At 39.7% G+C, this 26,556-nt stretch overlaps 1 protein-coding gene across 3 annotated transcripts in view; it reads left to right on the forward strand.

Moving 5' to 3' along the window:
* Nucleotides 1-21,121: 21,121 nt before the first annotated feature.
* The window catches only part of SF3B1 (splicing factor 3b subunit 1), a 38,430-nt gene continuing 32,995 nt past the window's right edge, over nucleotides 21,122-26,556 (forward strand). For 2 of the 3 annotated variants that reach the window (XM_081813911.1, XM_081813913.1), the window contains exon 1: nucleotides 21,123-21,241. In XM_081813911.1, the coding sequence (XP_081670037.1) occupies nucleotides 21,214-21,241 (28 nt within the window). In that variant the 5' untranslated portion in view covers nucleotides 21,123-21,213. Of the gene's footprint in view, nucleotides 21,242-26,556 lie in introns of all 3 variants that reach the window. The other variant, XM_081813914.1, reaches the window with a different exon arrangement.

Below are 26,556 nucleotides of genomic sequence, written 5' to 3' on the forward strand. Positions count from 1 at the left end.
TAAAACATAATTTTTTGGTACAACAAATGATATGCTTATGTACTTAATAGAAGGCCTTTTATTAAATTTGCCAAACATTTTCTCATTCAACTCTTCCAAGACATATGAAATAGAGTTTCCCAATAAAAAACATTTTTTAAAGCAAATAAAAGAATCTTTGTAATAGATGACAGTACATGGTCCTCATTTGACTTCTCAGCGAAGGAAATAATGTCATAAGCTTAAAGGTGATAATAAACTCTGGTTCAGTTTCAGTAGATGAGAGTGCTTTCATAAATTGGGGGTTAAAAGGTCTATCAACATAAAAAGATTGGTGGTAAATTAAAACTCAGCAGAGACCTGTGAGAGTCAGTCTCTTAGAGTCCAAACCAACTATGCTGTCAAAAATATATTTGACACAATACCACATATTAAATATTCTTGCCAAAATAATTGAATCTGAATCTGGTCAAGCTTTTAGATAAGCCAGTTTATACAGGGGATAGAAGAACAAGTTAAATGACACCAAAGGAAATTCAATCTGCCAAATAATATGGGAAATTTTATAGGACGAATGACCCATTTCTTCAACAAATGTCAAATACAGAAGGAGGAATGATGGGGTGCCTGGGTGGCTCAGTTGATTGAGTGTCTGACTCTTGATTTTGGTTCAGGTCATGGTCTTGAGGTCTTGGGATCAAGCCCCCCATTGGGCTATGGGCTGAGCATGGAGCCTGCTTGGGATTCTCTCTCTCCCTCTCTCTCTGTCCCTCCCTCCTTCCCCCCTGCTTGTGCTCTCTCTCTCTCAAAAAAAAAAAAAAAAAGGAGAAAGGCAGGGGACTGTGGTAGATTTATTTATTTATTTTTTTAAATAGGGAGAAGGGGAGGGGCAGAGGGAGAGAGAGAATCTTAAGCAGACTCCACTCCCAGCACAGAGCCCCACATGGACTCACGACCCTGAGATCATGACCTGAGATGAAATCAAAAGTCTCAGAGGCTTAACAGACCGAGCTACTCAAGTGCCCCTATTTTTTTTTCCTTTCAGTATTATTGATATACAATGTTACATTAGTTTAGGTGTACAACAGTGATTGGATAAGTTTATACATTATGCTATGTTCACCATAAGTATAGCTACCATCCATACTGATTAGATTTAAAAGATTTAAGAGGCATTTTTTTGGATTTTGTTTTGAACAAACTAAATATAAAAAGACATATACAAGACTAAGAAATTCAAGTGAAATCTCTACTTCAGTAAAGATTTATACTGAAGCTTTTACAAGTGAAATAAGATGTCTGTGATATGCTTTAAAATAATCCAATGGAGGGTGAAGAAATAGAGTGGATAAAACAAAACTGATCATTTGTTGACAATTATTGATCTGGATGATGGGTAAATGGCAAATTTATAATAATATATCTAGTGTTAATGGATGTTTGAAATCTTTCTATATATATAATATTTAATATAAGGATGTTGTTAAACAGGGATTACAGAACCATGGTGACAAAAAGTGGATGCTGATATAAGAAAGCAGTAGGTACCACTGCATGTTGAGGTTCTGGGTGTTAATTACGTAACTGGTGGGTTTGATGATTTGCTGAGAAGACTCATGGGACTCAACATATAGTTGTACTCACAGCTATAATTTACTACAGCAAAAGGATATAAAGCAAAATGAGTAAAGGGAAAAGGAGCATGTGGGATGTCTGGGGGAACTGGGTGAAACTTCCAAGGGTCCTTTACCTATGAAATAAAATCATACAGGACATGCTTAATTCTTCTGACAATTCTGACCACGTGTGTGAAATGCTGCCAACCAGATAAGCTCATTAGAGATTCAGTGTCCAGGGTTTTTATTGGGGGCTGATCATATAAGAACAGCAAGTCTTATCAGTTCTTTTTTTTTCAAAGATTTTATTTATTTATTTGACAGAGAAAGAGAGAGCGAGAGCAGGAACACAAGCAGAGGGAGTGGGAGCGGGAGAAGCAGGCTTCCCGCCGAGCAGGGAGCCCGATGTGGGGCTCGATCCCAGGACCCTGGGATCATGACCTGAGCCAAAGGCAGACACTTAATGACTGAGCCACCCAGGCGCCCCAAGTCTTATCCGTTCTGGGAATGGTGAAAACTTACCTGAAATACGGATCTCCAAATGCCAGCCAAAGGCCAACCTTACACGCAAGTGTTTCAAAGAATAGCAGGCAGGCCTGACTTTTGTGCACACTCCCCTCCTGTTGAGGGAACAAGGAAGAATTCAGGGTTATCAAAACTTAAAAACAGTCCCAAAATGCTGGGACCCAGATCTCTGAGGGGAGGCCACTGCTTGGCTGGTGCTAGTGCCTAAGAAGCATAAAGGTGACACATCCCCTACTCCCAAGCCCCACAGAGCTGGGTCTCAGGTATCTGAGGAGGAAGTGTGGGCTGATATTGGTGCATCTGAGGGGGTGCAATGAGGCCCTTTTGATCCAGTCCTTCACACGCTAAGAACGTAGGAAACACGTTTAAAAATAAGTAACTTGCACAAACTAGAAAGCAGCACAGCCAGCACGTGAACACTTGTCTTCTGACCTTGCATCAGAATGCTGCTTTGTACTCTATGACTCCTTGAAAGATGAAGCAGCAACTTTGTGATACTAAAATATTAGAACTGTTTTTTAAAACAGCTCAATTAGAGCCAGTCAAAACTCAAAACTTGAGGTAGTGATTCAAACCAGCAATGTGAACAAGAGAAAAGAGGCTAATTGACTACCCAGGAAGGGCCACAAAGGATAACAATATAGTTTAGGGGCTCTTCTCAGCTTTCCAGATTCAGACATTTTTAGTTCAGGGCATTCGGAGTTTATCAAGAAAATGGGTCTTCCTGGTTACATAACCAGCTTCTTATCCAATCCTAGAATTCCCCTTTTGCAACTCCCTGCCACACACTGTGGCTTCTAGTCACAGAATTGCTTCTAAATGCTACAGACACTGTAGTGTTTGTTGCCTAAACTGTCCTCTTTTCCTAGAGGGTCCTCCTTCCTATTCCCATCTTCTATCTCCTCTACTCCCTTTCACCTGGTTGATTCCTCCTCCATCCTATGAAACTGATCCAATGTCACCCCACCTAGAAAATCTCACCCTAGGAATTATATATAGCTATAGATAGCATGGTTTGATATTTCTGTATAGTCCTAAAATCCCACAAATATATCTAACTATTCTAACCACTTTGTATTATAATTGTTTCTATGTCTTTCTCCCAGCATTGGACTATAAAGAGGCTGAAATACTAGGGTTTCGGTGGTATTTCTATAATATATGACAACAGTAGGCAAAATATGTTATATTAGGATTACCATTTAAAAAATCTGAGACATATCAAAAAAGAAAAAAAATCTGAGACATAGTTTCAATTCACCTGTCTTCTCTTTTTGGTGTGCTGTGCAATGTTATTTCTTTAGTCAGTTTGCACATGTTATGAGTTTCAGATCTTTGAGCCCTTGTGTCCTCCACAAGTAGCACATTTTGTTGAGATTACTCCTAAAGGTGCTTTTGTTACATTAGCAAATTGTATTGGCACCTGGGATGTGGTTGGTTTAGGCCAGGACACCTGCCCTCACTTGGAGCTCTTAGTTACTCTCTTATTGATACCTCACTTCATTTTCAATTAAGCCTATTTCCTTCTTATATATTTTCCTTTTACTTTCGGGATTATTTTTCTTAACAGAAAAGAAAGAAACAAATGAATTGGAGAGTGCACTTTGTCTTCTGTTATATTGAGCCATCTACCTCAGGTAACAGAACTAACTCATTATTCTTGCTTCAAACAAAAGCCTTCGTATTTTCCTTAGCGTTTTGTCATAAGCATCAGCTCATTGAGATTTTAGCCTTTCTCACACTGTTTTTATAGGTTTTTGCCACTTTAAAATTTCTTTTACTTTTTTTTCCACTCAAGAAAATCTCAAACCCTTTTTATAAGTTATTAAGTTTACAACATGCTAAACATTTTACCCAAATGTGGGAACGGCCTGGAGATGCAAAGCACAATAAAATAATTATATGAAAAGAAAAAAACAAAAATAACCAGTCAAAACAAAGTTACTGTAGCTGGCAATACTTAAAATTGGTAATTTGTGGGCGCCTGGGTGGCTCAGTTGGTTAAGCGACTGCCTTCGGCTCAGGTCATGATCCTGGAGTCCCGGGATAGAGTCCTGCATCGGGCTACCTGCTCAGCAGGGAGTCTGCTTCTCCCTCTCCCGCTCCCCCCTCTTGTGCTCTTTCTCTCTCTCACTCTCTCTCTCAAATAAATAAATAAAATCTTTAAAAAAAATTGATAATTTGTATTATTTATTTATTTTTAAAGATTTTTCTAAAAATATATCTATTTATTTGAGAGAGAGAGCACAGCGGGGAGGAGGGGCAGAGGGAGAGGGAGAAGCAGGCTCCTGGCTGAGCAGGGAGCCCGATGCGGGACTCAATCCCAGGACCCTGGGATCATGACCTAAGCCGAAGGCAGATGCTAATGGACTGAGCCACCCAGGCATCCCTGTAATTTGTATTTTTTAAAAGTTGCATAGCTTAGAAAAAGTTACATAGCTGCAAAGTGATTCATTACTGATTACTGTTTAACAATTTTAAGTGGAAACAATTTTAATAGGTTGCAATTTAGTAGATAATCCTAGATTTAATTAATTATAAAATAATTATATAATTTGATTTACTCTTCGGACTGCATTCTGATATTATTAAAGCTTTAAGAAATTAACATTTTAACTTTCTTATGTAGAAATCTATTTTCCATTCATGGGGAAAAAATAAAAACTTGAGATTATGGTCTACATTCAGAGAATGTTTTACTGCTTAATTACATTTCTTGGTTTCACATTTAGGACTTTATAAGAAGTAAATTATGTGGTCTTCAATTTAACAGGAGATGATTGCAGAAACATCATGTCAGGGAAAATAAAGAGATTTCAAATTTAAAAAATGAATCAAAACACAGCTAGTTGCACAGCTTTAGGGAACTTAATAATAAATGAACTTTTAAGTCAGTTAACGTTGGCATCTGAATACAAAATATTTATTAGTATTACCTATATAGATGACTATCAAGGGATGTGCAGAATTTTCTAAATCTCCACGTCTTTAAAATGCATGTTACTGAGTTCTCTGTGATTATCCATCTCTATATTACCAAATCTTAGAGAACTCAGGTTTCTGACTGAGTATGCCTTCATTTTTGTTGTTTTTCTTTTTTTTTTTTTAAAGATTTTATTTATTTATTTGACAGAGAGAGACACAGCGAGAGAGGGAACACAAGCAGGGGGAGTGGGAGAGGGAGAAGCAGGCTCCCTGCAGAGCAGGGAGCCCGATGTGGGACTCGATCCCAGGACCATGGGATCATGACCTGAGCCAAAGGCAGTCGCTTAACCAACTGAGCCACCCAGGAGCCCTGTTGTTGTTTTTCTAATAACAGATCTTCATATCCTCTCACTTTTTCAAGCATCTTCAAAAGACAAGAAAACTTATAAAAGAGAAATCTGGAAAAAGAAAAGAAAAAAAAGAGGAATCTGATGTTTAATCTGAAGGGTGCTCAGGGCAAGATCTGTTTATCTCAAACCCCATCAGTGCAGCCTTTATGATATATAAACGAGATAGATATAGATAAGACAGTCATGTTATAATAATGCCCTGCTGCAGTTCTTAAAGGCATATTGCACATTCGCCAGCATCTTTACTCAGTACATCCTTAGATTAGCTGTTCGTTATGAAAGGATATCTCAGGAACACCCATAAGAAAGCAATGCACAGGGCAGGGTATGCAGGAAGGGGAATCAGAGCTTCCACGCTCTCTGAGCGTGCCACTCTTCCTAGGGGCCACGTGTTTACCAACCCAGAGGTTTCTGATTTCTTTCTTTCTTTCTTTCTCTCTCTCTCTTTCTTTCTTTCTTTCTTTTTTTCTTCTTTTATGTAGGCCTCCTTTCATCTTTTGGCCTTTTTGTTAAAGTCTAATTTTATCAGGAAGCTCCTTATTTATTCATAATAGCATCTTTATGCTTGAACTCTTTCCTTCTTTTTTGGAATAATCTGTAATTATTATAGTGTGTAATTTTTGCCAACACCCACCTTCTTAAACAGTCTTCTCTTTAAGAATCTCTGGTGTAGGGGCGCCTGGGTGGCTCAGTTGGTTAAGCGACTGCCTTCAGCTCAGGTCATGATCCTGGAGTCACAGGATCGAGTCCCGCATCGGGCTCCCTGCTCGGCAGGGAGTCTGCTTCTCCCTCTGACCCTCCTCCCTCTCATGCTCTCTGTCTCTCATTCTCTCTCTCTCAAATAAATAAATAAAATCTTTTAAAAAAAAAAGAATCTCTGGTGTAATAATTAGAAAATATGTATACTGAATGTGCTTGTATATACATAACAATCAGTGAATACATAAAACATTCAACCTTTGAGCAGTAAGACAGGTGAGGAAAGGTTTTTACTTTTCATTTAATATCTTTGGGGAGATACTTTGTAAAAATATTTTATTTATTTATTTGAAAGAGAGAGTGAGCAAGAGAGAGCACATGAGCAGGGGCAGAGGGAAAGGGAGAAGCAGACTCCCCTAATGAGCAGGGAGCCTGATGCAGGGCTCGATCCCAGGACCCTGGGATCACGACCTGAGCCACAGGCAGCTGCTTAACCGACTGAGCCACCCCCGTGCCCCTAGTCTTTTTTTTTTTTTTTTAAGATTTTATTTACTCATTTGACAGAGCATGAGCAGGGAGGAGGGGCAGATGGAGAGAAAGAGGGAGAAACAGGTTCCCCACTGAGCACAGAGCCTGAATCGGGACCTGATCCCAGGGCCCTGGGATCATGACCTGAGTCGAAGTCAGATGCGTAACTCACTGAGCCACCCAGGCGCCCCTGGGAGTGTGTGTGTGGGGGGGATACTTTTGAATAATTTGTAACATACTTTTTTTGGAAACAAAAGTAAATTACCCATGACACTGGATTTGTCAACAGTTTGTTGAATAGGACACCAAATGCACAAACAACAAAAGAAAAAAAAATAGACTTAATCAAAATCAAAAATTTTGTGCATCAAAGGATATTGTCAACCGAGTAAGAAGTCAACCCTTAGTGAATTAGAAAAACTCCTGTGTGTCTCCTTTACTACACACACAAAACACTTCACTTCTGGTTACCAAATGTATGAAAATTTTTCCCACACCAAGTAATTCTGGGCAATACCAGCTAGGTGTTATTACCATTTAGCTCAATTCCTACACTGTCTCTACCTGGAGATAGTATCAGATCCCACAGGTTAAGAGCTTAGTCCCACAAGACTGTTCCCATCCGATTTCAGATGCCAATTGCAAGTAGTACATCCCCGGGTTGCCCACAACTTCTTTCTCATTTGGCTAGAAATCAGAGGTTCCTACAACCCTCTCGAGTTTGAGGTTCACCAGTTTATTAAAGGATATGATAAAGGATACAGATGAACAGCCAGATGAAGAGATACATAAGGCAAGGTCTAGGAGTGTCCCAAGTGCAGGAGCTTCTGTCGTGTGGAGCTGGGGTGTGTTACGCTTTCAGTGTGGATGTGTTCCCTAGCCTGGAAACTCTCTGAACCCTGTACTGATGGGATTTGATGGTGTTTCCTCACACAGGCATGATCAATTATTAACTCTATTTCTGGCCCCTCTCCCTCTTCAGACAAATTGGGGGAGTAGGGCTGAAAATTCCAAGCTTCTAATTATGGCTTGGTCTTTCTGGTGACCAGCCTGTGTCTAGGAGCCCATCAGAGTCTCCTCAATGGAACAAAAGATGCTCATATCGCTCTTATCACTTAGGAATTCTCAAGGGTTTTAGGAGCCATGTGTCAGGGACAGGATCAAAGGCCAAATATTAGAAAAAGAGATATTCCTAGTGCTCTTATCACTTAGGAATTTACAAGGATTTTAGGAGATCTGTGCTAGGAACTGGAGGCACAGACCAATGTATAAATTTTCTATTATCTCACATATAGAATGGGAGAAGATATTTGCAAATCATACATCTGGTAAGGAATTAAGATCCAGAATATATAAGAATTCCTAGAATTTAACAAGACAAAACCCACCCAAATTTAAAAATGGGCAAAGGAGGGGGGGCGCCTGGCCAGCTCAGTTGGTAGAGCATGTGACTCTTGATCTCCAGGTCATGATTTTGGGCCCCACGCTGAGCGTAGAGATTACTTTAAAAAAAATAAAATAAACATTAGAAAATGGGCAAAGACTTGGATAGAGATTTCTCTAAAAGATATACTAATGGCCAATAGGTATATGAAAAGATGCTCAACATCCTTAGCCAATAGGGAAATGCAAATCAAAATTATAATGAAATACCACTTCATACCTACTAGGATGGCTATGAAAAATGATACACACAGAAAATAAGTGTTGCTGAGGATATGGAGAAATTGGATTCCTCATACATTGCCAATGGGAATGTAAAATGGCTTAGCTGCCGTGTAAAACAGTTTGGTGGTTCCTTATCGTATTACTCAGCAATCCAACTTCTAGGTATAGATATACCCAAAAGAATATTTATTTATTTATTTTATTATTTTTTTTTTTAAAGATTTTTTATTTATTTATTAGAGAGAGAATGAGAGACAGAGAGCATGAGAGGGAGGAGGGTCAGAGAGAGAAGCAGACTCCCTGCCGAGCAGGGAGCCCGATGCGGGACTCGATCCCGGGACTCCAGGATCATGACCTGAGCTGAAGGCAGTCGCTTAACCAACTGAGCCACCCAGGCGCCCCCAAAAGAATTATTTAAAGCAAAGATTCAAACAGATATTTATATGCCTGTTGTTCATTGCAGCATTATTCACAATATCCAATCGGTGGAAATGACCTAAGTGCTGATCAGTGGATGAATAGATAAACAAAATGTGGTATATACATACAATGCAGAATTACTCAGCCTTAAACAGGAATGAAGTTCTGATATATGCTACAACTTGGATGAACCTTGAAAATATTGTGCTAAGTCAAATAAGCGAGACACAAAAGGACAAATATTATATAATTCCACTTTTATGAAGTGTCTTGAAAAAGCCAATTCATAGAGACAGAAAGGTTAGACATTGCCAGGAGCTGGGGAGAAGGGGCAATTATTGCTTAATGCTTACAGAGTTTGTTTGAGGTGATAAAAAAGTTTGGATGTAGATAGTTGTGATAGTTGCACAACAGTTTGTACTTAGTGTCCCTGAATTGCATGCATTAAAATGGTTCAAATGGTAGTTATATATATTTTACTACCAACATAAATAAATAAAAGAATGCCTGCCAGATATGGCCCGTGGGCCAGAGTTTGCTGTTCCTTCTGTAGGAGATACTGACCTTAGTGGGCCACTTAACCCTTTCTCACTCACCTGAGGATCCGTGGGACCATTTATGTTGACAGCCTAATAGCAAGATATCCCTACTTGTTACCCTTGCTCAGTGTCTGAGTTAAAAGTCCCTCTAGTAATCATTCTCTCCTATATCCTCATTATACACCTCAGTGCTCCTTCTCAGCTGATTTTCTCTCTTAAACTTTTCCATTATGCCTTCTGGAAGCTGTAATCTGTGATTCATAAGCTTCCCTCTCAATACATCTTTTATTATAAGCACCTTTTCTTTCATTTCTTTTATATTTCAGTTAGGGTATTTTATTGATATTTTTCAAAATTATCTGTGTGATCAGGTCATATTGGCTATGATTTTTATTTCAGGAGAGTATAGGAGGTGTTGTATAGGGTTGAGAACAATGGTCTTAACTGCATCTTGGCTTCCCTGTGAAGCTTTCCTGTGCTTTCTCTCTCATATGGAGGCTGCTTATTTTTTTTCTCACCCATAGGCACATTTTATCTAAAAGTGGGGGTGGGTGACAGACCACATATATTGTTGAACACTCGGGTACATTTATTTCTTTTTCTGACCATGGTATACTGGAGATCTGTCTGTCTTCTCCCAGAATTCAGATGTAGATGAGAAAAGAGGCTTTGATAGGCAGTGTTTCTCAATGCATGGTAGTAGGCCACCTGTAAAGAATTATCAGCTCTTGGGCTCCACCTCAAATCTACTACATCACTCTGAAGTTTGGGTTCACAACCAACACTTTTGAGAAGCTTCTCAGGGAGGGGGGAGTTGGTTAAGCCTCTGCCTTGGGCTCAGGTCATGATCTCAAGGTCCTGGGACTGAGCCCCGCATCGGGCTTCCTGCTCAGTGGGGAGTTTGCTTCTCCCTCTTCCTCTGTCTCCCCCTCAACACCCCCAAGCCCCAGCTCATGCTCTCTCTCTCTCTCAAATAAATAAAATATTAAAAAAAAAAAAAAGCTTCTCAGAGGATTTGAGTGCTGTTAGAATTTGAGAATCAGTGCATTAGTGGGAGAGAAAGGAGGTTTCAGAACTGGGCACATGCATGTGCCCCCTGCCTCTGCTATCTTCCACACATGGAGATCCCTGGAGAAGCATAACCATCGATAAGTTGCCATGAATTAGAAAAAGAGGCTTTAAAAGTTATTTTAAATTAGTCACCATTCCAAGAAAGAAAAAATGAGAATTTTGGAAGGGGAATTTGCTCACCCGTGTACTGTCTATGTACTACACATGTACTTCAAGAGAACAGGACCATTGTGTCTCTCATTCCTCCCTACTGCTTTCAGACCATTATTTACCCACCTTATGGTGAAAGCTCAAACTTTTTGAAGCTCATATCCTTAGGGTATAGTGTTATCCTCTGTCTGGCTGCATCACTGTCATCTGATGGAAGACACTTTTATACATTATAGCGGACGTTATGGTGGACTACCCAGTTTCCTTCCTTTCTCCCCTCATAACTGGAACTGTTGAGAATTCTGTCTGTGGCAGCTCTCTGATGCATCCCTTTCTGGGTTTTGCTTGTAGTTAAAAGAGAGCTGCTTCTCCCAAGGTCATGCCCTCTTCCTGGGGAAATTCACATCCCAAATCTTATTGATATGGGAGTATAAAGGCCCAACTCCCTTGCCTCAATTTAGGACAACTCTGAAGGGCCATCTCATCTCCAAAGTTCCCTATAGGGAACCCAACCTGTGATCCAAGAAAGCAGACTCTAAAATAAGACTTTTAGATCTGACTCACTTGCAGTCTGGCTTGCAATGAGGACCCTCTCACTGGTGATAAGTGAAGCACAAATAGGTTCTACTGAGATATTGGGGGGAAAGTCACTGAAAGGTTGAGAGTGATTAATCACTTATTAAATGTTAAGTATAAAAGCTGGAGGGCATTCTTGGTATTATATAAAGAGTCTCATTGGTTGCAGGTAGAGAACAAAAAAAAAAGCTGATGGTCAGGCTTACGTCTTAAGAGTAGCAGATCTCCAAAAGTGGACAGAACTTTCAGCCTCAGCATTTCTCTTACACAAAGTGAGGGCCCTGATTGGGAAGGATTGCAATTCTAAGAAATAGGACAAGGACATCTGGGCCAGTGCACTCAAGAATCTTGAAATGTTAGATTTCCCTGAATCCTCTAGACTTACAGAAGTGACCTAATTGTCCCTGTTAAAAAGCTAGTACTCCTTCTTTGCTTGAAGAACATACAGAGACCTCTGACTTATAAGACAACAGGTGTCCTGCTCAGGAATTTTCCTTACGTTCCCTCCTGAACACCAGACCAATAACTGGGTCCCACCTAGCCAGGAAAATGTTGGACCTGCTAAAGGAGGAAAGGGACACCTCAAAGGAGCTGAAGGACTGAGCCAATATGTACCAACAGGAGCTAAATTCCTAGGGTCCTAGATCAAGGGGCAGGGGTGGGTAGCAGAACAACATTGAATAGGAAGGGTTTATCACTATGAAAGCACTATCTCATGATATGAAGTACGCTGACAAGGATCTGGGAAGGCAGTGCTAACACTAACTACTAGGATGGCTCTTAGAAACTCAGAGAAAGCAATGGCCCATACTAAGTGGCAGGAATGGCAGAACTACTGTGGAAGATGGTGGAAGAAGGGATGATCAAAAGAGTCAAGAAGTGGCTATGCTAGAATATATATTCAATGCAAAGGCCAAAGAACTTAGCAGTTCTTCTTAGCTTTGTTTCCTAAAGCAATAAGGAATGTGAGAGAGGCACCAGCATCACTGAACAGGACTGAGACTAGGGTGAAGTGAATAAGGTACTTGCCTCAGGTGCAAAATTTAAGAAAGTACCAAAAAGCACAGTAACCAATAAAATCTTTTAATATATTTTTAAAAATCAAAATTAATGGAGAAAAATCCATATGAACAAGATATCAAAATCTTAAATAAAGACAGGATCAATATTACTGATTTTTCCTTTTGCCCCAGACTCCAATATGGCCCAGAGAAAGCACTGTTAGTCATGGTGGCTGTCCTTTATAGGCCTCAGGTGATAGTAGCTGATAAAATTACAGAGCTGAGCTCCATGATAGCAATGGGGATGATGGGATCCCAAAATAGAGGCCAAGTGGTGATGCTTAACCATCAGAAGCAAGGTGGGCACAATTATAATTAGCACAGGGTTGGAATGGCTGCCTTGGGGTTCCTGACCTGCAGAGCGATATTTAGATGGTTAATACAGTAGGATTTCCTTAGAAGCAAATTGATGGGCAGCGTACAAGGGTATTGGTCAATCTATTAGAACCTGGAGAAATCAAGGATGGATGTTCAGGAAGCTGAAGGCAGCTATTCCAGTTAGGGGACAAAAAAAAAAGGTGATTCTTTAGTTTTCAGACCTGAGCTAGTTTTCAAACTTAGAATGATTTGATTTTAGACCATTTGATTGAAAGAGAAGCTAGGTCCTCAGGAAAGACCATGTAATATCAAAGTATGTGTTAATGAATCCCCTAGTACTTCTCCAAAGGCACCTATCATTTGCTCTGGTAACTATACATTGGGAAAAGTGGAATAATCTAACATTTTGAGGGCCATGGACACAGAATCCAAGTTGACCTTGATACCCAAAGTGTCATGGTGGCCTGTTAGAGTGGTGGTAGATTGGGTCACAAATGGAGTCCTGGCCCAGGTCTGGCTCATAGTGTCAAGTGTCATTTTCCAAGTTCCTAAATGCGTAAATGTAATGAACATACTTAGAAATGGAGGTTTGGCCAAACCTCCATGTAGGTTCCATAGCCTGTAGAATAAGAACATATGCGGAAGGCTACTGAATAGCTCCCCCCACACCCTGCCAAGATAGTAAATAAAAAACGTTATTATATTCTAGGAAATATGGCAGAGATTAGTGCCTTAAAGAACTAAAGCATGCAAGGATAGTGGTCCACATTATACTTACACTTAAGTCAGGCCCTTACAAAGCCTACACATATCCTGGAGGATGACAGTGAATTATCACATTCAACCAAGTAGTATCCTCAATTGAAGTTGCTAGATACCAAACGTGGTATCTAGAGCAGATTAACAGATTAACACGACCTCAAGTACATAGTAGGCCAGTATTGATCTGATGTTAGAATTGTTTTCTGGAGCACCTGGATGGCTCAGTCAGTTGAGTGTCTGACTCTTGGTTTCGGCTCTGGTCATGATCTCATGAGTTGTAGGATCGAGCCCTGCTTCAGGCTCTGCACTCAGTGGGGAGCGTGCTTGAAGATTCCCTCCCTCTACCCCTCCCCCACACTCACTCTCTCTTAAATAAATAAATAAATAAATCTTAAAAAAAAAAAGAATTGTTTTCCATCCCTAATAATACAGAGGATTTAAAACAGCGTGCATTCTCCTGGGCTGGACATCAGTGTATGTTTTAAGTTTTACCCCTGGATTATGTTAACTCCCCTATAATATAGTCTATCAAAATAACTCTATCATAATATAGTCTTTTTTAAAAAATATTTTATTTATGTAACACAGAGAGAGAGAGAGAGCACGAGACAGGGGGAGCTGCAGAGGGAGTGAGAGAAGCAGACTCCCTGATGAGCAGGAAGCCTGGTGTGGGGCTTGATCCCAGGACCCCAGGATCATGACCTGAGCCGAAGGCAGATGTTTGACTGAGCCACCCAGTGCTCCAACTCTATCATAATATAATCTTAAGCAATATGGACAGCTGGACATACAGCACATTATATTAGTCCACTATATTGATGCATTGTGTTAATCTTGTTAATAAGACTAGATGACCAGGAAATGGTATTTGGAGGCCTTGGAAATATACTCCAGAAGGTGGGAGATAAACCCAAGGAGAATAAAGAGTCTGCTCCGTTCGTGATATTTTTAGGGCAGGATTTCTCAACTGTGGCACTATTGACAACCTGTGCCAGAAAATTTCTAGTTTTGGGGAGCTGTGCAATATAGGATGTTGTGCAGTATCCCTGACCTCTAGATGCCAGTAATTTCTCCCTTTAAGTTGCTCTAGGCGTTACAGTCCAGTTTAGGGAGACAGACACATAGAAACAGTGGTAATACAAAGTTATTACTTAGAGGTCTGTGGCATTTCAGGAGCATGGCAAAGCATGCAATCTAAATCTCACTCCTAGGGTGAGATTCCTGGGTGGAGTGACACTGGGCCAGTCTGACAGGATGAGGAGAAGTTGGCCAAGTGAAAGAGGGTAGAGGAAATGGGGGTGGAAATAGGAAGGAGGACCCTCTAGGCAGAGGATACAGTTGTGACAACCAAAAATGTCTCTAGACTTTGCCAGGTATCCCTAGGAGACAAAATCATTTCCAGCTGAGAACCACTGTTTTAGGGGAATAGTGGCTTGGGGCATGCCTGGACATCCCCTCCAAAGTAAAGGACAAACTAATGCATCTTGTATCTCCTATCACTAAGAAGGAGGCACTATGCTTAGTAGGTCTCTTTGGGTTCTGGGTGCCATCAAAAATTGCTGGCTTTGTTCTGTAGCTGTTGTCACTGTTATTGCCAACTTGTTGACTCTGGTACCTGCTGACAACAGAGCACCTGTCATTGACCAAGGACCCTAGTCTGCCCAACATTCCTTACCCTCCTTCATAAATCCTACTATTTCTCTGATTCTTATATACCACCTTCCTCTACCTCCTACCAATTTCTTAATTCAGGTAGTGACAACAGTTAGCCTAAGGTGAATCATTAATGACAATGTTTCTGCTTTTATGTACATCTATCATGGAGAATCCACTAGCAAAAATTATGTGGCTGCTCCCCCTGTATTAGCTAACAGAGGCAGTATAGAGCAGGAAAGTTTGGAAGATATCTTCATTCAACATTCATTCATTCATTTATTCGACCATGTAGTAGTACTGCAGGTACCCGTGGTACCATCTTGTCTCACGCCACTCCTTATGTCACTCTGGACACATACAGACCTTAAGCTCATTCCCACCTTGACACATTTGCACTTACTATGTCTGGAATACTCTTCTCCCCAATCCTCATTCCCTTATTTCATTTAAGTATCTGTTCAAATGTCATCCCCTCAGAGATCTCACCTTTTCTGTTCATATTATCCTTCCATCCTGCCCCCTCTCCCCTTATTCTGCTTTTTCTTCATAGTATTTGATAGTACCTGAAATTACACACACACACACACACACACACACTTCTTAATCTCTCTCCCTCAAAGAATCCAAACTCCACGAGGACAGTGTCTTGTTCACCATTGTATTCCCAGCATCTAAAATAATGTTTGGTAATTCTACTACTGGGTACTTACCCAAAGAGTACAAAAACACTAATTCTAAAAAATATATGCACCCCTATGTTCACTGCAGCATTATTTACAATAGCCAAAATATGGAAGCAACCCAAGTGTCCATCAATAGATGAATGGATTAAAAAAGTAGATGAATGGATAAAGATGTGTTGTATATATACAATGGAATATTACTCAGCCATAAAAAGAATGAAATATTGCCATTTGCAACAACATGAATGGATCTAGAGGGTATAATGCTAAGTGAAATAAGTCAGTCAGAAAAAGACAAATGCCATATTTCATTCATGTGTGGAATTTAAGAAACAAATGAACAAAGAAAAAAAGATGAACAAAAAAACCCCAGACTCTTAAATATGGAGAACAAACTGGTGGTTATCAGAGGTGAGGTGGGTGGGTGATAGGTGAAATAGGTGAAGGGGATTAAGAGTACACTTATCGTCACGAGCACTGAGTAATGTATAGATTGTTGAATCAGTGCGCTGAAACTAATATAACACTGTACGTTAATTATACTGGAATAAAAAAAGAATAAGTGATAACTAATCACAAGTTATAGAAGATTATAACTAGGATGATTCTGTTTACATAAATGTTTAAAAAACAAGCAAAATCAAACAACATACTTGATGATTACATACATATGTAGTAAAAGTATAAAGAAGTACGAGGGAATAATTAACACAAAATTCCGAACAGTGGATATTTCTAGTATGACTGATAGAGCTATAATTGAGGCAAGGCATAATGGAATCAGCACACAAAAGATTGATAATGCTCTCAGGTAGCAGCTGCATGGGAAATTGTAATGTATATACGCTTTGTGTATACAATGTGCTCCATAATTAAACTTAAAAAATAATGTCTGGTATACAATAGGTCCTCATTAAATATTTATTAATAGGTCCTCAATAAATATTTTTTGAATGAATGAATGGTGAAATTTACCTTTGGCATTTTTTTTTTTAAGATTTTTTCTTCATTTGAGAGAGATAGAGCGAGAGCACGGGCAGGGGGAGGGTCAGAGGGAGAGGGAGAAGCAGACTCCGCACTCTGCAGGGTGCCCGATGTGGGGCTCGATCCCAGGACTCTGGGACCTGAGCCAAAGGCAGACGCTTAACCAACTGAGCCACCCAGGTGCCCCTGCCTTTGGCACTTATATCAATCAGGTTTTAACTGAAGAAACAGACCACCAGGAGATACATATTAAGAGATTTATTGCAGGGAATTGGTTTATGCGGTTGTGGACACTGGCTAAGAAAGTCCAAAATCTAAAGGGCAGACCATCAGTAGGGGCAGGTTGGAATTCTCCAGCACAGGATGAAGTTGCTATCCACAGGTAGAATTTCTTCTGCATCAGGGAAGCCTAAATTCTGATGTTAAGGTATTTCAACTGATTGAATTAGATCTACCCAGCAGCTTACCTAGGACAATCTCCTTTACTTAAAGTCAATTATTGTGGACTTAAAGCACATCTACAAATACCTAGGTTGGTATTTGTTTGAATAACTAGGGACTGTAGCTTAGTCAAGTTGACACATTAGAAGACATCACAGCATTCCAGACACCTAATGCTTCTTTCTGTGCCACAATCCCTTAGTTGTCTGGGACACCTACTCAGACTTGATTTATATGTGCTTTGAATCTCCATATCTCACCATTATGAATCAGAGAGAGCTCTTAGTTGACTTTTAACTAGAAAAAGAAGCTAGTTAATGAATTCACACTAAGATGTTAATATACTGCTGTTCTGTTCTAGTTAGGCCTGGAATAGTTGGAAGAGAAATCTACCCAAGTTAGTTCAAGAAAAGCAGTACTATTTATTTATTTTTTAGAAGATTTTATTTATTTGAGAGAGAGAGAGAGAAAGCAGGAGCAGGAGGGGAGGGTAGAGGGAGAAGCAGACTCCCTGCTAGGCAGGGAGCCCGAATCAGGACTTGATCCCAGGACCCGGGGATCATGACCTGAGCCAAAGGCAGATGCTTAACCGACTGAGCCACCCAGGCACCTGAAAAGCAGTACAATTTAAAGAATGGGTCACTAGAAGGTTAGGGCTGGAGATAGTTCTGGATTTAGGGTAGCTGTGGGGACTTGAGCAGCAGGAATTTGTGATCCCTCAGTCTTATGTCATTAAAGTGACATTTTTCTTTGATTCTGTTTCAGTAGAAACCGACAAGTTCCTTTCATACTTCCAGTTCAAATTTCCAAGAGAAGGAATCTTGGCTTAGCCAATAACTTCTATTTCTATGGGTAGAAATGTCCTGTATTCCAGACCAGGTTCTAGGTAGCTGACTAAGTGCCTATCTCTTCCAGGAGAACAACCCAGTGCTGTTTCCCTGAGCAGAGAGTTTGGTCAGGTAGGTTGAAGCTAGAAGGGAAAGTCAGGCATGACAGTCACACTGACTGACATATTTAGAACATTGTCTCAAGGTTATCTTTTATTTGAGTAATGCATTAAATTTTCAGAAATAAGATTCTGTAGTTTTAGAACTTAAGGCATAACTGAAAGGGAGATAGAAAGTTTTGGGTTTTTGGCCTTGGGTAGGTAGAGTCTGATATTCCTTTGATATAGGAGGCTTCTAGGAAACATTACACATCAAGATTGTGAGCCATTAATCCATAACAGTCCTTCTTTTACCTCAGAAAAGATGGGCTTGTGGCACCTGGGTGGCTCAGTTGGTTAAGTGGCTGCCTTCGGCTCCAGTCATGATCCCAGCATCTTGAGATGGAGCCCCGCATTGGGCTCCCTGCTCAGTGGGGAGTCTGCTTCTCCCTCCTTCTGCTCTTGTGCTCTTGCTTTCTCTCTCCCTCTCAAATAAAGAAATAAAGAAATAAAATCTAAAAAAAAAAAAAAGAAATGATGGGCTTGATAAAACTGTCAGTGGTTTTCCTATAGCACAGAACTTTAAGGCCTATTTTATAGTTTCATCCCCAAAGGTGATTTGAGCAAGTTACAGCTAGCATTTAACAATCTGCAAAATTATTATTTTTTGTTTTTTGTCCAGAAAAATTATGTATGCTTGCTACTTTGCAATATTTTTTTGAGACTCAGAAAAGCCAGCCTCCAAGTACCCCTGATAAGAAAAGGAATGGGGGTGCTTGGATGGCTCAGTCAGTAGAGCATGTGACTCTTGATCTCAGGGTCATGAGTTCAAGCCCCACATTGGGTGTAGAGCTTATTTGAAAAGAAAAGAAAGGAATTTTCCTTTTAATTGGGTTATATCACTCTCAATTGTCTAGGTTATAAAAAGATCAGATCACCTTTTCTAATTTTTGAAACAAAAAATTTCACCAGAAAAGGGCAGGAAATGTATTTTAAGTGGTATCTGAATATTATTTATTAATATTGAAAGTGGAAAGTAAAAGGTACTTATTGAAAAACGCTTGTTACTTATTGTCTGAAAGTCCAAGTCATTGTTTTATTAAAGACAAACTAGTCTTTAGAAGATTAAAAGAAGGAAATCTCCATTGATCTTAGGCAAATTTTTTCATATCTCACTATCCCATATATGCCTTTGCCCTACAAAAGTTAACTTAATAACTAGTAACCTAGAGAAAGACAAAGGACATGCTTTGCACATGCTTTTCATTTCATTTCCTTTTTTTTTTTTAGTTTATTTTTAGAAATCTCTACACCCAATGTGGGGCTCAAACTTATGACCCTGAGATTAAGAGTTGCATACCCTTCCAACTGAGCCAACCAGGCATTCCATCTTTAATACATTCGTTTTTTGTGTGTTTATAAAAATATGTGTTCATAGCAAAGTATCAGGAAAATACTAAAAATTATTTTTAAAAGTTAATAATTTCATCATTCATAAACATCCACTATTAACACTTTAGTGAATTTCCTTTGCATATATTTTTACAGGACAGTGATTGCCTTGTATATACAAATTTATCTTTTTTTTTTTTTAAATAGAGCCAAGAAATGCAGTGTCCTTGTGATTCTTTTTGTCAACATGGGTGGATTTTTTTTTTTTTAAAGATTTTATTTATTTATTTGACAGAGAGAGATCACAAGTAGGCAGACAGGCAGGCAGAGGGAGAGGGAGGAGCAGGCTCCCTGCTGAGCACGGAGCCCGATGTGGGCTCGATCCCAGGACCCTGGGACCATGATCTGAGCCGAAGGCAGATGCTTAACTGACTGAGCCACCCAGGCACCCCATGGATGGATTTTTTTATATTGTTGATTATTGGTGGATAATAACATCCTTCTGTAATTCCTTATTTCCCATTCATCCTTTTTTCCTTTCATTATTTTAAAATATGCTATTTTGTATATATAAAAGAATATATGTAATCTATGTGTAGGTTATAAACCATGTAAGGAATATCTGTGGGCCCTCTGCTAATCCAAGAACTAGAGTTTACCAATAATTTGTATAATAATCTACATGTTCTTCCTTCTCATCCCCTTCCTCCCCCAACTATTGTTTAACCTAAATTAAAACAATTAAATTAAAAATTGAAAATTTTATTCCATCAAATTGATTTTTTTCATTGATGCTAATAAAAATTCCATTTTTGTTACTGAAGTTGCTAAGTATTTGTGTTGTGACTCTATCACAGAGCCAGATGAACTGTTTTCTTTGTGATAGCTCTAACCTTAATCCTGTTTAATCTGTTTTCCTAGGCTGCTTCCTGTACCAACTTCCCTTCTAAGTTATGTTCTTTTTCATTTCTAAAGTCCAAGGCCAGTGTGACAATTCAAAATTACGCTAGTGTTAATTGATGCATAGAAAAAAAAGACAGCCATATTCGGACCTTTTACAAATTCCTGATTTAAGAATGACATTAGGATTAAGAGAGGCATTTCATCATTGTTAATGCTGACCATCAGTGGTTTTCTAAGAACCTATAAAGTTAAAAGGCTTTAAAAGGGTGGCAAAGCTCCTCCTGTTTAATAACTTATATTAAATTTTATAATATATATATATATATATCCCCGCCCTAATTTTTCTCTCATTTCTTAAATGGGATTAGCAACAACTTGTCCACTTTACTGGTTATTTGTGAGGTGCAACAGTGTTTGGAAATAACGTTGTAAACAAAACTCCTACCCAAATGGTAATTATTAAAAAGAAAGAAAAATGACCTTGAATTTCTGTGCGAAGGATGTTACTGTTACATGACTGTTTCCACAACTAACCACTGGAACAGCTGAGACAGATGCTAAGGAAAGCTTTCGTCGGGCACCAAGACACCTTCCGGTCGATTTGGTAAAATGGAATTGACGGTCTGAGGTTTCCTCCAGCCCTGAAACCCGTAGTGTTTCTTACAGTAACTATTAACTGTCCTCGCACAATCCACTTTCCTCCAGGGCAAAATTACTCACTTTAAAAGCACCAAGATTTGCCTAGGCTTTTTCCCGAGCCACCAGGAAAACCGCCTCCGGGCCTAGTCCTGGCTCCTCCCCCTCCCCCACAATGCATCTCTGTTCCATCTAGGTGGCTCCTCTGTCACGTGTCACCCGACGGAGCGCGCTCCCGCTTGGCGCATGCGCAGAGAGCATTCCCCAGCTATTTTTCTCCGTGGCAGCGGCGGCGAGCGGAAGTTCTTGGGAGCGCCAGTTCCGTCTGTGTGTTCGAGTGGACAAAATGGCGAAGATCGCGAAGACTCACGAAGGTAAGCCCTCTTCCTATGGTTATGTGTCTTCTCTGCTGCCTAGCCTGCCAAGACTCTGTTTTCCTAGGTTTTTGCGTCGGTCTGTGGTTTCTTTTGTGGGGTGCTGCGCCCGCGCTTAGGGGTCCCGGTCGTCTTCTCCGCGCTAGCGGCGCAGGCCACTGCCCCACGTAATGGCGTCCTACTCATACATCGCTGGCAGGCGCTTTGTTCCGTGTTTGGGTCTTGTTCCTTCAGAGTTACTTCTCTTTTCTGACCAGAAGGCCTCGTTCAAACGGCTCGCCAACGAGGAGTCCAGGGTAGGGGATCGGGGAAACGGGCGTGGAAGCCAAAAGTCTCACTCGCCTCTCGGAACTGTTGTCCGCACAGTTTGTGCATAGCAGAGTCAGGAAAGCACTGAAATACGGCAGCCGCTTTTCAGGCAGCCCCAGATCGAGTTTAGCCTAACCGAGGCCCATTCCTCTTAATCTTGGCTAATTTATGTGTCTTCAGGCATCTAAAATACTTCGTTTTGTTGTTTTTTATACGAAGTGATTTGGGAATAAAGTCTAGTGGTTTTTCTTCCCTTGATCAGTTGTAATATATTGGTTTTTTTCCTTTGGAGACTGATTATTGGTGGAAGAAGGAAAGGTACATGATTTTTATTAATGGCCAAAGCTTTCGAGGTACTTGATCGTTTTATGGAATACGGAGAATACAAAATTAGGGAAGTGTTGAGAATAGGCCGGAGTCTTTTAGGGAGTATCCAGTACCCAGAAATGGTAGGAAATAGGGTCACTTCAGAAAAGATGAAGCATGGGAATTTGGAGGTGCATTCCTTGATTTCTGACGTGGAATCTGAAGTGTTCATCAAACGCGAGGCTTCCAAGAGTCACTTTTATTTCACTCGTCGTTTCCAAGTGCCTGGCTCAGTATGAGTCTGTGAAGTAACAAAGAGTAAGGCCGTCAAAAGTTTTACAGGCTAATGGGAAAACAGATGTGTATACGTTTTTCATTCTTTTATGAGGCAAATTAGTGCTTAAATAGAAATACAAGCAATATGTTGGGATCCTGGGTAACGGAGTGATTAATTTATGCTTAGGACTATTTCATAGAGGAGATGACGTGTCCCTGCCTAAAAGGATCAGTCCGTTTTAAATTAGGGGAGCACATTTGAACCTGAGAGAACATCTTGTAAGAGGCAGGGAGTCGTGAAAAGTGTGTTTGAGTAGTGAACTATGGCACTGCAAGGAGGGAAAATGTAGACGAATCTGGAAACATTGATTGGGACCAGAATGTGAATGACATCAAATAATTGTGTTATCCACTAGAACTGAAGTCCAGCTTTCTGCAACTTCTGAAACATGCTAATTAATTGGTAATGACTTTAATATTCTTCTTATTCTTGGCAGGTATTTAGATTTAAACACTGTTTTAACCCTATAGGTTTTTTTAGGCACTTACTCTTCTGTCATTAGACTAACTCAGACATACCTTTTGCAGAATAGTTAGAAAATGTAAAGATGTTGCTATTCTTGTTTGTTCAGGAGTAGATTGTTCATTTGGGGCATTCTGTGGCTTTGATTACTTGTTTATTGTTACTTTTATCATAAGATACTTTTGGATAGGAAAATCAAAGTTTGGATCAGTTTTCCTGCTTTTTTTGAAGCCCAGTGAAAAGCTTTGGTCTATAGAATATTGAAATTCACTGGCCAAATTTGCTATTTTATTTGGAATCATGCTGTCAATATGAATTATCTGATGCTGTAAAGAAAGCCTAGGAGTATTCAGTTAATATCAGGGCGCTGTGTACAAGACACTGTCCATCATTGTGAATATAAGATAGAAGATGATAAGTGTTCAGTGGAAGTACACTGTAATATTTACATAGTTTCTTACTCCCTCATGATATTTTTCTTTTCTTTTTTTTTTTTTAAGATTTTATTTGTTTTTTTGACAGAGAGACACAGCGAGAGAGGGAACACAAGCATGGGGAGTGGGAGAGGGAGAATCAAGGCTTTTCGAGGAGCAGGGAGCCCGATGGGGGGCTTGATCCCAGGACTCTGGGATCATGACCTGAGCCGAAGGCAGACGCTTAAAGGACTGAGCCACCCGGGCTTCCCCCTCATGATATTTTTCTAAAGAACTGTAGTCCTTTATGGTGCATCTCTGTTTCACTTAATAAGTCGTCTCTGATAACCTGGAGCAGAATTCTTGGTGGGTTTTTTTTTTTTTTCTTTTTGGTGCTACTATAGCACTTTATAAATACTTTATTAGACTATCCTATTGTGTTAGGGTTTTCTCATCCACTTTGAGATTGTTGTGTATAGGAACTCTATCTTGGTAGGGCTCGATCCCAGGATCCTGAAATCATGACCTGAGCAGAAGGCTGATGCTCAACCGACTGAACCACCCAGGCGCCCCCATCATGTTTTTTTAAGTACTTTTTTAAGTAAAGAAGATTATATAATCTTTTTATCCTAAGTAATGTTGCTCGTAAAGACTTTATTGTGTTTTGTAATTTATTTTTAAAGTAATGGGTGCATCAGTAATTTTTACTTGAATTTTGTGAATTAAATACTGTATTCAAACTGAAGTAGGTTATTGTTCCATCCTATATGTTCTTTTCACAGGTTATTAGTTCCCATCATTGAGCCAAACTGATAACTATTTTTTTTTTAATGCTTACTCCTTTTGAATATTTTTTTTTTTTAAGATTTTTTAAAATTTATTTGACAGAGAGAGACACAGCGAGAGAGGGAACACAAGCAGGGCGAGTGGGAGAGGGAGAAGCAGGCCTCCCTGTGGAGCAGGGAGCCCGATGCGGGGCTCGATCCCAGGACCCTGGGATCATGACCTGAGCCGAAGGCAGATGCTTAAGGACTGAGCCACCCAGGCGCCCCTTTTTTGAATATTTCTGTTAGGATCAGCCCTTAACATCCTCTTTAAGCAGCCTGATTGTTTATTACCCTGGTGGCTTATATTTTCCAGTATTGAAATCTAAAAAGAGCTAGACTGGTTCACATCAGTAAAATCTTTTGGACCTTTCTGCATATTAAGTTGTGTCAAGTGTATACAATTATTAATGTGCATAATCTTGCTATCCAGCAGTTCACATATTGTTGACTTTGACAAACAAGGAAACACACTCTTTTTCCTCTTGGAATGGGGAAAATGGATTATCCTAAAATCTCATATATTGGCTTGTTTTGCCACTGTCTCTTGAATGGATTTTTGGGGGGATCACAAAGCTGAAAAAGGTTTTTTCCCTAAATTTTTGCTTTTAGAATGTCTGGAATAGTCATCGTATTCTTCATTTTCTGAGATTTTTATTTTTCTGTGCTCAGAATACTTACTGTTGGTTTTGTAGACTTCTAGCATGAATGTTGCTAGTAAAAATAAAAAGGAAAGCAAATTGCTTAAAGATTCTGAAAAAGATTTTTCTCTGTAATTATTTAAGAATTGATTTAAGTAGTGCTAATTAGGGATTAATAACTTAGGAATTGATACCTATAGTGTTCAGTAAAATAATTTACCAGCATAGTTTTGGGGCTTTGTTTAAGGAAAAGGATGAAAGTTGGGATACACAGTATACTTGCTATTTTCTGGATGTCTTTTAGAGGTGTCATATGTGAGAAATCCTTGCTCACAACTTGATTCTGCCTGTTGGAGAATAGATAACACTTATGAACCAGACTAAGGTGTCAGTAAGTAACATCCAGGGGCTGTGCCTCTGTAACATGTAATGAATGGTGATTAGAACATTCAAAACAATCCAAATTAAAAATGAGGAATAAGACACATCAAGGAGGAGAAAATGCTGCATGCTGGATTAGCATTATCTGGGGCATGGAAAAAAGAAAAGGCACGGAAGTGGAAACCAGTAGAGAGAATCGGTGGGGAGCAGTTAAACAGTTGCATCAGATGTGACCAGTGGTGTTTTGTATCAGAGTTGGATATTTAGGTCTTAGTGTAAATTATAAACAGTAGGTTGGGGCGCCTGAGTGGCTCAGTTGGTTGAGCGACTGCCTTGGGCTCGGGTCGTGATCTCAGGGTTCTGGGATCAAGCCCTGCATTCAGCTCCCTGCTCAGAGGGCAGCCTGCTTCTCCCTCTCCCTCTGCCTGCTGCTCTGCCTACTTGTGCACTCTGTGTCAAATAAATAAAATCTTAAAAAAAAAATAAACAGTAGATGTTGCCCATCTTTTAAAAGACCCCCAATTCTGCAGTATTCTTTTGAAGTCACGCTCAACTCCCAGTTAAAACATTTGATGTATTTATGTCAAAAATGTTTGTAATTTTAGGGGCACCTGGGTGGCTCAGATGGTTAAGCGTCTGCCTTCGGCTTAGGTTATGATCCCAGGGTCCTGGGATCGAGCCCCACATCGGGCTCCTGACTCAGCCTGCTTTTCCCTCTCCCTCTGTCTCTCCCCCTACTCACTCTCTCTCTCTCTCTCTGTCTGTCTCAAATGAGTAAATAAAATCTTTTTAAAAAAATGTTTGTAATTTTAATATTTATCACATTTTTTTCTGATTATAAAAGGAATGTAATTTTTAAGAAAATGAAGAATGGAAATCATTTTTGAATGAATTGAGATACCGAGTGGACTAGCTCACAAATTTTATTAATTCACACTGTTAATTAATGTTAATCTTCTAGGGAAGGATTTGTTCTCTGATAGTTGATAGCATTCCTAGGATCAGAAATCCCCTTCAAAAAGAGGAATTTCAGTCGAATAATGACATTTATTTTCTGTAGGTCATTGGAGCAAATTTAGTTTTGAAATGTGTGTTTATATCTTAATGTTTATTAGGATTTTACCTTACCATCAGTTAGCAAAATAAATAAAACTAGAAAAGGAAAAGTAATGACAAAGATTGAGAATTGGGACTTTTAAGATTGAAGATATTTCATAAAAGGGCTAAAAAAAAAATTCTCTTTACATCCAGCAGAGGACTCCATTTCAGAGGAGAGAGAGCTTTTATTTTTCTGTTGCATGGGATCAGAGGCCTTGGTTTCAAGGGGCTAGAAGAAGAACCAAGAATGAGAAAAAAGGGCAAAACTTAAGAGAGCCATGCTTATATATTTTTTTAAACTTTTTTTTTTAAGATTTTATTTGTTTATTTGACAGAAAGAGGGAGAGAGAGAGCAGAAGCAGGGGGAGTAGCAGGCAGAGGGAGAGGGAGGAGGAGCAGGCTCCCCACTGAGCAGAGAGCTTGATGCAGAGCTCGAACCCAGGACACGGGTCATGACTTGAACCGAAGACAGATGCTTAACCGAGTGAGCCACCCAGGTGCCTCTTTTTTTAACTCTCTATTGAAAACTGCAGACATACAAAAA

Source organism: Leptonychotes weddellii, chromosome 3 (genome assembly GCF_054177405.1).
Source record: "Leptonychotes weddellii isolate Sample4059 chromosome 3, ASM5417740v2, whole genome shotgun sequence".
Classification (NCBI taxonomy): Eukaryota; Metazoa; Chordata; class Mammalia; order Carnivora; family Phocidae; genus Leptonychotes; species Leptonychotes weddellii.